Genomic DNA, 12,479 nt, shown 5'->3' with positions numbered 1-12,479 from the left:
TGTGTCTCGCTCGCTCTCTCCTTGCGGCTGTGGTGGGGGACTCGTAGTACTAGCACAAATCCACAGCAGGGTTGTCAGCAAGTAGAACAGGACCTGGTCTTTCTGAAGGCGCATGCTTTGCTTGTTAAGACCTGCCCCTGTATTCTCTTCTTACATGTTCTTGAGCTCTTAGTCTGTTCATTATCAGCATCTCTGTCTGACCCCTGTCTGTGCGTCTCTTTGGAATTCCTAATGTATCACATTTTACTTTGCACTCTGCACATTGTACCGATGTGGATAGCTTTATGCATTTGAGTTTTTCAGGTTATTGTCATTGATTTGGTCTTTTACATATTCATTTGCATGCACCTGATTGTGCTGAACTTCATACATTGATTTACTTCTTCTTTTAGAAATTGCTCGCCACTTCCGGTTTGGCAGCCAGGAGGATGCCCATGAATTTTTGCGCTACACTATCGATGCCATGCAGAAAGCTTGCCTCAATGGTTACCCGAAGTAAGATGTGCGCTGAGCTATGTCGGCTTATATAACACTACAAATGTAAAAGCAAGTAATGGGAATTTGCCTTGTTTGTTTGTGTATTACTCTAATTTTTTAATTAATTTATTTTTTTTGATGAACAGGTTGGACAGGCAGACGCAGGCCACTACACTTGTCCACCAGATCTTTGGGGGTTACTTGAGATCAAGAGGTAAGATGTGACCCCCCTCTGCGATCTCTCCCCTCATTTAAGGAGCAGGCTGAAGATTCGTAGATCAGAACCATCCAGGATTCTAAAACGATCTAGATATCTAAAAAGTGAGAGCCGTCAAGTTGAATTTTGGATTAATGTCATAACTCTGTGTGTTAATGTCACATGTTCATACTCAGAAAGAAGGTCTGACCCAGTGTTTGGGTCTCAAGTGCAAGATCAGCACAACTAAAGATGTTATAATGGGTACATTCTCAGAAAACATGTCCTTCTCCAAGTTTTGATCAAGCTCTGTTTGAATACCCTTTATGTACTCGCAGTCATCAGATTCATCCGCTTGTCTGAAGCACGACTGATATTTCAACATGTTGCGGTCAACACAGACTTGTGTAGTGTAGCTTTAACTTGGTGTTACTCAAAAACGAGCGTTTCCCCTCGTTTTGCAAGCTGTGATTACATTCGTGAGCCCTTATTGTTCCTTGGGTTTAGCTTTGAATGATGCACACAGAAGCAAATTGTGCTAATAGCTCCCTTGTGGAGAATTCTCAGACTGCTAAATGTGCACAGGTAAGTAATCTTGCTTTACAAATGAAAAATAAGGCATTTTCCTTTATTATAGTGAAGGTGCTTTAGAATTCAGCTGTAGATGCCTGTAGGGAAATTTATTTTCATAGTTTTAAGACTTTTCCAAAACCCTTGTGACACTTGAGCTGTGCGGAAAACGCTTTTCCCAGTGTTTTTCCCCAGGTGGTTTCACACTCTGGAAAACTCATAGCAAAGACTGTGGAACATTTACTGTACTGTAGACTAATGGCTCGTTACACATGCATGTTATTTAATATTGTTTAACAACCCAGTTTTGTCAGTTCTGTTTCCCAACAAGACGATTACCACCTTCAAAGCACCTGGTTTACTCCTCAGTAATCGCTGATATGATTACAGCACTCGGTCGCACGTACCTTAACGGTTCTGACTTGTTTCTGAAGTCACAGTCAAAATTGGGGGCAGTCGTGGGCTGGAGGTCAGGGATCCAGCCTCATGACCGGAAGGTTGCCGGTTCGATCCCCAGGGCCGGCAGTCCATGACTGAGGTGTCCTTGAGCAAGACACCTAACCCCCAACTGCTCCCCGGGCGCCGTGGATAGGGCTGCCCACCACTCTGGGCAAGCGTGCTCACTGCCCCCTAGTGTGTGTCGTGTTTCACTTCACGGACGGGTTAAATGCGGAGTTGAAATTTCCCCATTGTGGGACTAATAAGGGTCTTCTAATCTGATCTAATCTAATATAGTGTATATGAACCCTGTATGGCCAGCAGAGAACATTTATTTCAAGTGATTTGCTTAAAAAGCACGAAGGATTGCAGTCTTGCTGTGTCCAGAGTTCATAATGAAATGTTTTCATACTTTGTGACTGTAGTTCATTTGGCCAACATGACTGTTTAAAGCATTAAGGAGTATTTAACAGTATGATCACTCTGCTTTCTTCTCCTATCTCTTTTTTTTTTTTATTATTATTATAGTGAAATGCTCCATTTGTAAAAGTGTGTCAGACACGTACGACCCCTATCTGGACATAGCGGTGGAGATTCGGGTGAGTTTCCTGCATTTGTGCCCTAGTTTTATTTCCAAGTTCTCAAGTGTCAGTGTCCAGACGATGGATGCGTCTCTTCTCCGTGTGATGAAAGAACTCTGCTCTGAACCTTTCTTCATTTCTCTCTCGTCCTCAGCAAGCAGCCAACATCGTACGTGCCCTAGAACTGTTTGTCAAGCCAGACGTTTTGAGTGGTGAAAACGCCTACATGTGTGCCAAGTGAGTTATGGATGTACTTCTAGGAAAATGCTTTTGTATGTACACTGTGAGCGAATAAATGGAGAAAGAAATCAATACGATTTTTTTTTTTTTTTTTGAGAAGCGCTGATGCTATAAACGTTGAAAGTTGAAGCACATTTTTTAGCCTTGAGAAGCTAAAATGCTTCTAAAAGTATTTTAGTAAGTGTATGAAAATATAATTTACGTGAAGGGAGGTGGACAATGCTGTTTGACCTCAGCGTGTCTGTAGTATATATGTCCAGTTTTGCAGTAAGACATCTCCTGTATAGATGTCCAAAGACATGCAGTCATGCCAATTGGACATGGTAAATTGCCCCTGTGTGTGTGTGTGTGTGTGTGTGTGTGTGTGTGTGTGTGTGTGTGTGTGTGTGTGTGTGTGTGTATATCTGTCTGCCCTGCAACGGACCGGCGACCTGTCCAGGGTTTATCCTGCCTTCCGCCCAGTGACCACTGGGATAGGCTCCAGCCCCCCCCCCCCACGACCCTCTAATGCCTTGTTCACACTACACGACTTTTTCAGGCGTCAGGTTTTTGTGCCGTTCACACTACGCGACTGATCGGCGACACGGGCTCACGAATTAAACGACTTTCACCCTGGGGAATCGCCGACTCATCTGGCTGCTGTCCAAAAACACGAGAACACATGAAAACTAAACTCTCGTGAGAACTAGCAATGCCACGTAGAAGATGGGTTCTCGACTCTGTTGTGGTACAGGTCACTGGACACGTCAAAAAGGCACTGGTGCTCTTGCCAAAGCTCTATCAACTGTTCCTCCGTTTCTTGTGTCCAAGTAGAGCGAGAACCTCTTGTAGCCGTTATTCGACCTCTTCGTGGCTGAGTCGCTGTCGTTCCCAATCGCTTCCACTTTGTTTATAATCTCACTGACAGTCGACTGTGGAATATTTAGTAGTGAGGAAATTTCACCACTGGACATATTTTGTATATTGTGAGGCTTTGTTGACAAACATCTGGATTGTACTCTAGAACTACCTGATGTACAGCTACTATCAACTCCAGAACTTGAAGGAGAATTCAACCAATTTCTGAACCGATTGGGATAATTAACTGGTTAAGACGTAATCGAAGCCATTTAGAGTAGTTCGATGTGAAATTCTCCATTATAGAGAAACTATATATAACTATATATACTATATCACACACACTCAAGTCTATCGCATATTTGTGCCTGTGATCTTTTGTTTGCACAGTCTTTATTGTTCATGTGCAACAATGTTATGATATAGAACAGCTCTTATTCATTATGTCCCTTTTAAGATTTTATTGTTCTTCTAAACGTTCTAGGTGTAAGAAGAAAGTGCCGGCAACGAAGCGGTTCACTGTTCATAGAACATCGAATGTGCTCACATTGTCCCTTAAAAGGTTTGCCAACTTCAGTGGGGGGAAGATCACCAAGGTACTGACCTCTTCTACACTCAGGCTTACGCACAGTGTTTCTTAAATGCTAAAAGATAAAATTATCCCCTGCTTGATTTTTCTCTGCTACCTTTGTTCCAGGATGTTGGCTACCCAGAGTTCCTGAACATTCGTCCATACATGTCTCAGAGCTCAGGGGACCCAGTGATGTATGGCCTCTATGCAGTCCTAGTGCATTCAGGGTACAGCTGCCATGCCGGCCACTACTACTGCTATGTGAAGGTGATTGTGGTGGTAATGTTTTCTGGGCTGTTGGGCTCCTTAAGAGTTGTAAATCTGTATCTTCAAAAAATGTTTTATTTTTAGCCAATCAGAATGATGCATTGTCATTTTTGAGCACCCTTTCTGTTCCTCATCACACTCCCCTTGTGTTTTTCCACATTTGTAGCACAAAAATAGAAGCAGTGAAAAGTAATTTTGACTCACTCTACACCTGAGAATTTGTACATTTACCCACCGTTTATATCTAATTATCCATGTTGTTAATCAGGCACAGATTAGTCTTTTTGTCATATTAGATCTGTAGTTTAAAACTGTCTCATTAGTGTAAATGCAAAGACCTTATGCCTGCTTGCCTTCTGTTTTATTTGTGCTTCGCAGGCCAGTAATGGACAGTGGTACCAGATGAACGACTCGATGGTGCATTCCAGTAACATCAAGGTCGTGCTCAATCAGCAGGCTTATGTCCTCTTTTACCTGAGGTAGAACAGCGGCTCTCTTCTCCCCTGCTGTGATTTCACATGTACAGCTTAGGAGGGGAGTGTTATTTATCAGATTTATCATTGTGCTGTAGGATTCCTGAAAAGAAGAACACAGATGGTCCAAGTGTAAAGCAAAACCTGGTGCATTCTGGCAGGGCTAATATGACCCCGGAGCAGCTGAAGAAAATCACGCTGAACGGCCCTTTGTCGTCTCCGCAGGTTACCAAGGTAGGCATGCCGCGGTGGCATCATCGCAGTGCCGGGGAGAGTTGTGCTGAGGTCTGTTCTGAACGTTTTCACCCTGAAGTCTTGAAGTATGAGTTACTGGCCTTCTACATTTCTCCCAAAAATCGCAGCAGCTGCCTGACTCTCCTGTTCAGTCACTCCCTCTAGCTCAACCTCTTCAAACTCCTTCACAACACTTTTTCAGAAACAAGCGAGCGCTCTGTCCGGCAGCTTAAGCAGGTTGAGCTCGTTTACATGCGGCCTACACGAACCGTCTGTGTCTCGATTTGATGCTGCCTCAAAAGTTCTTTTTGCGCTTTGAGCATGTGAAAGTTTCTCGGTACAAATTCAGTTATTAACTGTTACTGTGTTCAGGCTTTCAGTGCTAAGAGACTCTTTCATGCCCTTCAGGATAAAAAAAACGTTTCTAAATTCCACAAATTTAAAGACTTGTACGAAGAAAAAACCAGTGACCTGCACTGCAGGTATAAGCACACCCCACTAGCTGTAACAGTCTAAATGAACCCTGGGAGATGTAGGAATCAAGTTGTGTGGGTTTTTAAATAATAATTTTAAAAAAAGCTGCGTTGTTTCTGGTGGTCCTTTGGGTTTAAGTTTATTTAGAGGGCTGGGAAACTGATCTGTATGATCTGTTTGGTCTCCTTTAAGTGACTCGCATACGGCAATTAATGGTACGTTGGCCAGGAGGTCTTGCTTAGCTTTAACCTTCAGTGTTGACTTTTACAGTTGATTTTTGTTCTTTGAGGAATCATATTTGCAGTTTTCTCCTCACCACAAGTGGGGTCAGTTAGCCAAAGTATGCTTAGTGTCTGATTAACATAATATAGCCAACAAGTGATTGAGCTTAGAAGCTCATTGCCACCAATGTTTTTTGGCAGAGCTGTTGCTTCAAGTGCCAGCTACATAAAATTGGGTAATTGCTCATTTGTCTTTTCTCTAATCTCCTATAGAAACTGGACACTGCTCAGCTAAGGAAGATCCAGTCTGTGGACGGGGGTCTGGGTGTACCTGTTGCTCGAAATGGCTCTGGCATCCAGTCACCCAAGCTAGCTAACGGCACGCCTGCTGCCCACGCTGCGCCCAGGGTTCCGGGTGGCCCATCACTGATTGAGGAGCCCTTCAAAAAACTGAAGAAGCCTGCTCCTCAGCCCCAGGCCCGTGGCTCTGCACCTAGCGCCTCCTCCAACGGGATCGCCAAGTCCGACCCTGACAAGAGAGGCAGCGGCGAGGGCCGCAGTCTGGTGCTGTCTACCTCACTCAAGTCCCTGTCGGACTCCTCGTCGGCGGACACCTCCTCAGAGTCCAAGGTGGCACTTCCCGCATACCAATATCCATTATGCTAAAAGTCCTATAGCTCCAAGAATATTCTTCCATAAACATATTAACACAACATATTGACTAGGTTAGTTCAATACTCTGCTCATCAAAAGCGTGAGTGGACGTGGCTTTCTCACATGTTCTTAATAAGTTAGCATCCTTTTTTTCAGGTTGTAATAACATATTGAAGAACTCGTCCACCAGATATCCATCCAGATATTTTTGGAAACGGAGGATTTTTTTTTTTTTCTCTGTTTTCAAAAAGATCATCCATACCAACAGCGTAATCGGCAGTCTCACTGTCCACATGAGTTACAGTACAGTGTAATTTGATGTCAACCACAATAGACCTATTCACAACAGGCTTGTTAACACAGGCCAGCAGGCCCCTGTGATTCTATACATCTCGCTCAGGTTCAAAGTCTGATTTCTGCCAGAATATTTAAGTTTTAAGTGACAGTTATTAGTCCCACAACTGGGAAATTTCACCTCCACATTTAACCCATCCGTGAAGTGAAACACCACACACACACACTAGGGGGCAGTGAGCACATTTCGCAGCCCAATCCACGGCGCCCAGGGAGCAGTTGGGGGTTAGGTGTCTTGCTCAAGGACACCTCAGTCGTGTGCTGTTGGCTCTGGGGATCGAACCGGTGACCTTCCAGTCACGAGGCTGGTTCCCTAACCTCCAGCACACGACTGCCCCGGTCTATATATAGAAGTATAAAATGCAAAAACGAGCTACAGCTTGCTGTGGTGGAGTTGTTTGTCACTGCTGTCTCTGAAATGTCCTCACGGTCCTGATCAGGCAGAGAGTTCCATGCACATTTGCATGTGGCATTTTTCTTTCCTTGAAATAGACATATTTAGTTTTTAATGTATTATTGTGACAAAACATGCTTATTAAAAACACTTTTAAAAAAAAAAAAAAAAAGAAAGCTAGGCCTCCAAAGGTTTGATGGGCATTGTCGATGTGAAATGGTGTATATGCAGAATCGGCGAACCTTGTGTAGTCATTGATTTGTCATTTATAGCTGTAAACAGCATAGACTAAAACATTAATGCGACTTGTCGCCTCTGACCTCTAGGAATCGATCGGCACCAGAAGTGCTCCCGTGGGAGATGTGTCCGCCCTCTCCAAGAGCAGCGTGAATGGGACGGCCTCTCCGGCTAAAAGTGCAGAGCGAGCAGCTACGGAGGAGCAGAAGTCGGCGAAGCTGAAACCGCCGGCCCTCACCAACATCTCGTCCGAACCCAACAGCACCATGTCTCCTCCTCCCGCCAAGAGGCTGGCCCTGTCCGCCAAGAAGGTGAGTGTGACCCCCATGTCTTTATGTGGCTACATGGTCGGTGTAGCAGTGATTGTCGTTGGGCTGGACGGTGTTGCCTGAAAACTGTATTGCGATATTAAAACCAATAAACGTTGTGTAGGTCATATGAACGGCAACGTTTCAGGAAACGAGAACAACTGATCTAAGGCAGTTACAGAATTGGTTAATGCTGTTGTGTTTAATAAAGTCGAGTACATTTGAAAAAGCCCAGTGACTTTGGTTTATATCGCTATAACAGCGTAGGACACACCGCTCAGCTCCGTCTCCGAGTTATGCGTGTCTGTTTGCTTGCTGCCTGCCCCCTCATTCTTTTCCAGAGAATATTCATGAGTGAAAGTTCTCCCATTGGGTTGCATAGCTGCGCTGATAAATGAAGCATTGGATCTCTTTTGTGTGCTCTTGTGTCTATGCTGTTGACTCAGGTTGGCACTACTGTCCTTTTTAGAATTTCTTTGTCTTCCTTTGCTTTTGTATTCTTTATTTCTAACCATTTCTAATTCTTCTCTGCCATACTTTTTTCTTTTTTTTCTGTTTTTTTTTGTTTTCTTTTCTTTTTTTCTTCTTCTTCTTTCCTTGTTTTGTTCGTGTTCTGGTCTTGATTTCCCTCCATGTTTGGACCCCTCTATCTTCATCATGTTTCGTTGGCTATGGTTTATTTTAATTTTTTTTTTTCGACCACCAAGTTTTTATTTATGTCAATAACTGCAGGCCAGTCCCAGTCTCAGCCTCAGCCTCAGCAGGACCCCGAACAACAACAGCAGCAGCAACCGCCGCAGCAGCACTGAGGCATCGCCCTCCTCATCACATCATCAGTCCCGTGACCCTACGCATCCAGCTGATTTTCACCATCTTGCCCCCGCTTCACCTTCCCAACACCACAGGTACCGTCTTGTTTGTTTTGATGACATTTGCTCTTTGAGTTTAGAACGAATGAGGGGACTTTATGCTCAAAATGCTTAAAATGAGCCCTAAAATGTAAACATTGTATACATTGCTTTAACCCTGTACATTGATGAAACCGTCCACGCTTTATGGCCAAAAGTATATGGACATCCAGATTTGTACATGAACAGGTTTCCGCTTGTCTAGAGTCCAGTGGTGGTGTGCTTTCCAGCACTCCAGCTTACACTTGGCTTTGCTCGTAGGGAACTTGGGCAGTTTGAATCTGTAGTAATGCAGCAGAGGACAGGTGATTTATATGTGCCATGTGTTTCAGTCCCTGTGGTTTATTGCTCTGTGATTGACTGACTGGAGAATGTATTTAGTATAGTTCTACATGGAACCATCGTTTTTAAGTGTGTATGGTTAAAACCTTAAAGTTGATCTGATAAATTTCCATTGTAACATGTAAAAATTAAAGAAGGCAGGATAAACCTGGACAGGTCGCCAGTCCATTGCAGGGCAGGCCGACAGACACAGTCACTCACACCTAGGGGCAATTTAGCATGTCCAATTGGCCTGATTGCATGTTTTTGGACTGTGGGAGGAAACCGGAGAACCCGGAGGAAACCCACGCAGACACGGGGAGAACATGCAAACAGTCCACACAGAGAGAACCCCGGTTGCCCGGCCGGGGAATCAAGCCCAGGCCCCCCTCGCTGTGAGGCGACAGCGCTACCCACCACGCCACCGTGCCACTGTGCCGCCTATTTAACAACACTTATATATTGCTCTGGTCTGTTGCTTTGTGGCTGAGCTGTTGTTGCTTCTTGATACTTCCATTCCACAATAATAGCACTTACAGTTGTCTGATGCACGTCTACCATGGCAGAAATTAAATTTTAATTGGGGCAAAGTTGGCATCCGATGACTCGGTGAGCTTTTCAGTGCAACCCGTTCTACTGCCGGTGTTTGTCTACAGAGACTGCATTTCTGAATTCTTGATTTTATGCACCTGTAAGCAGTGTTTGTGCCTGAAACATGCAAATTCAGTCATTAGGAAGGGTGTCCACAAACTTTTGGCCATATATTGCATAGAGTTTCTGTGGTAAGCATTTCTTTGTAATATAACTGCGCTGTTGCATTTTTTTCTCATCTTATTGTGTTTTTTCTATTCTCAGGGTTCCATTCCATTCACCCAAGCTGCAGCCTCCACCTGTGATGCATCTCTTTAAAAATACAAGCCCCCTTAAACAGCTCTCCTCTTCCTCAAAGAATCCCACACTCTCTTCGCCAGTCAGCGAGTGTAAGCCCCACCCTACCAGCATTGCTGGACCAATCAAGAAAACTGCAGAGTCCAGTGCAGGCAATTCTGATGGACTTTGTGTCATGTTAAAGATGAAGAAGAAGAAGAAAAAGAAGCGGCGCCACTCAGAAGTAGAAGCCCCCGTCGATGAGCTTCCTGCCAAACCCCTGCAGGCGGAGCCAGAGAGCAGACATGAAAAGAAGAAAGAAAGGAAACGGAAGAAGAGGAAAAGAGAGGAGGAGCTGAACGGACTTGAGGCTCAGGCAGAGGGTGTGCAGTCCCATCTTGAGCCGCCCCCTCAAGATGAAGACTGGTGCCTTGGAGACACATGGGGGGTCAGTGTAGATGCTAAAGGAAGTACCCAACGGCCAAAAAAGCTGTCAGAACCATCCACAGAACCAAAACCGTCTCCGCCCAAGGCCCAACCCGAGAGTCAGTCAGAGCCCCAACCAACTCAGTCGTTACTTTGCGCTGGACCAGCCCTGCAGGGCTTAACCTTAAAAAAGAAGAAGAAGAAAAAGAAGAAGCCCAGAAAGGAGCTGGACGAGCCCGAGGGTGAACCTGAAATTTCTGAAAGGTTTGATGGATTCATACGTTTTTGATTTTTATTCCAAAATTGAAAAGTTGTTTCTCTAATTATCAAATGATACGAATAGATGCCCTTTTTTCTACAGTAGTGCTGGAAGAAGTGGGACGATGCAAACGGATTCAGAGTTGGGGGATTTGAGTGAGTCAAAGACGAAAGCCAAAAAGAGGAAAAGAGAAGAGGCCAAGCTGAGAGAACCCAAGGTGTCCCACAAAGACCCTGCTGGAGATGAGCCGTTTGGTCAGAACCATATGGAGAGAGAGAAGTCCAAACCTACCACAGGTACCAGCACCAGCGTGTGTAGAACATGTTCTATATCTGGGCATAAAAACCACCAGTGGAGAGAGGAGAAATCCTGCTCTGCTTGTTCCTGGCCAGGTTCATTTTCCTAAATACACGCCCCCAAATAGCTATATACACACTTAAAAACGATGATTCTTCAAGGGTTCTTTAGTGAAGAAAAAACAGCTCGGTATAGAACCATAAACACTCAAAGAACCCTCTGCATGATCAAAGGATTCTTTGCATCCTGAACGTGTTCATCAGATTGATGGAGAACGTGTTAAAGATGGGTAGATGCTTTATTGATCCCGAAGGAATTTTAGCATGAATAAATTTGGTCCTAGAACCTTTTTTAAGTGTGTATTGTAAACAGCTTTTCCTTAAAAGCATGTTTCCCTATTAAAAATATGAAAAGTTGAATTGACGGCTTTCCATTCTAATGTGTAAGAATTAAATTTGATCATTTAAAATTTCACTCATTTCAAATTGTATTTCTACTGGTATTTATAGGATTTTGGTTCTTTTACTTTTGAGTTTCTGATATAATATCTAGAAATAGAATTAAAGCTAAATGCTTAACTCTTCCAGCACATTTCTAAGCCGCTTCTCCCTCAGGGTCGCGGGGGGATGCTGGATCTTCCGGCACATTTAAAGCTCCCAAAACATTAAGCAAGACAAGATCAGTGAATTTTTAGACTTTCAGTCAAATAAATTACTTCACAGGTGGTTACCACATTTAAGTACGTCTTCTTTTTTTTTTATTTTTATAGTGCACTTGCCAGGGAGTCCATCAATTATGCTGAAACGGATGAAAATGAACGACAGTTTTGGAATATTAATTTTGTCTTACTTCAGTCGCGCTGTTTCTTTACCACTAGGGGTTTCTGTGTGCACATGGTTAGGAGTAGATTTAAATCTACACACATTCCCACCCACAAGAAGTGCCCTGTTGCTTTATTTCTTCACTGAAACATTTCAGCCCGTCAGCCTGTGTGAACGATGCGGTAATCTTGGCATCTGTTTCTGTGGCCACTAGGATTAGCAGCCGTGGTGGTCTGGGACAGCCAGGTTAAAGACGGCTACAAGCTCAGCAAGAGCTCTGCGGGATCGGAAGACTTGGATGAGAAAAGGCCTCGTCCCGCCTCCGTGGCTTGGGACGGAAAGAAGAGCTCTGATGTGGTCGAGGAGCTCCTTAAGAACGCCACAGATAAAGCTTATGGAACTGAAGGTAAGACTGGACCATCACTGGTTAATGGAAAATTATTTATTTATTTTAATTCATATGGAGGTTTAGTTGGACTTATGGTTATTTAGAATTTGCTGTTTCTTATCTAGAGTTTTAATCAGGTCTAAAAACCCAGGTCCAAACCAGAAACGGCCTGAAAAAATATTCTGGCCAAGGCTGACCCAGTCCGAACCTAACTTGAGCCCAAAGTTCTGTCTGAAACTGACCCAAAACCACATCATGTTTAGATTCCACGACTGACCTGAACTGGCCAGTCCATCACCCAAAGTGCAGAATAAAACCTGACGGGTTAGCGCTGGTTACCATGTCATGACTATAATAGTGGTCATTACAGCACATAAATAAAGTATAAAACAATAATATGCTATAATAAACCTTCAAATTACATTCAAAGTCTGTTTAACTAATTTAATCAAATAATGCCTTTAAACGGCATCTCAAACCTTTTCCATGCTGTGATGTTCCAACCCCATTTCCAAAAACACTTGGGACGCTGTGCAAAATGAAAACAAAGTGCAACTCATTTAAACCCTAAAACAACAACATATCAAATGTTGAAACTAACAAATTTTATTGTTTTTGGAAAGATATTTGCATATTTTTAACTTGTTCCAAAAAGGACGGGGGCAA

At 43.7% G+C, this 12,479-nt stretch overlaps 1 protein-coding gene across 4 annotated transcripts in view; it reads left to right on the top strand.

The window, feature by feature from the left end:
- Nucleotides 1–12,479, top strand: part of usp36 (ubiquitin specific peptidase 36) — a 32,672-nt gene that overhangs the window by 13,010 nt on the left and 7,183 nt on the right. For 3 of the 4 annotated variants that reach the window (XM_017711982.2, XM_017711978.2, XM_017711979.2), the window contains 14 exons: nt 393–495; nt 624–691; nt 2,210–2,280; nt 2,417–2,499; nt 3,824–3,935; nt 4,037–4,177; nt 4,556–4,656; nt 4,749–4,884; nt 5,853–6,209; nt 7,308–7,529; nt 8,259–8,431; nt 9,611–10,312; nt 10,410–10,603; nt 11,640–11,831. In XM_017711982.2, coding sequence (XP_017567471.1) covers nt 393–495; nt 624–691; nt 2,210–2,280; nt 2,417–2,499; nt 3,824–3,935; nt 4,037–4,177; nt 4,556–4,656; nt 4,749–4,884; nt 5,853–6,209; nt 7,308–7,529; nt 8,259–8,431; nt 9,611–10,312; nt 10,410–10,603; nt 11,640–11,831 — 2,655 coding nt within the window. The remainder of the gene's footprint in view (nt 1–392; nt 496–623; nt 692–2,209; nt 2,281–2,416; nt 2,500–3,823; nt 3,936–4,036; nt 4,178–4,555; nt 4,657–4,748; nt 4,885–5,852; nt 6,210–7,307; nt 7,530–8,258; nt 8,432–9,610; nt 10,313–10,409; nt 10,604–11,639; nt 11,832–12,479) is intronic. The other variant, XM_017711980.2, reaches the window with a different exon arrangement.

Source organism: Pygocentrus nattereri, chromosome 14 (assembly GCF_015220715.1).
Source record: "Pygocentrus nattereri isolate fPygNat1 chromosome 14, fPygNat1.pri, whole genome shotgun sequence".
In the NCBI taxonomy this organism is placed as follows: Eukaryota; Metazoa; Chordata; class Actinopteri; order Characiformes; family Serrasalmidae; genus Pygocentrus; species Pygocentrus nattereri.
Note: the sequence above shows the minus strand (reverse complement) of the source record. Positions and strands in the feature narration are given on the sequence as shown.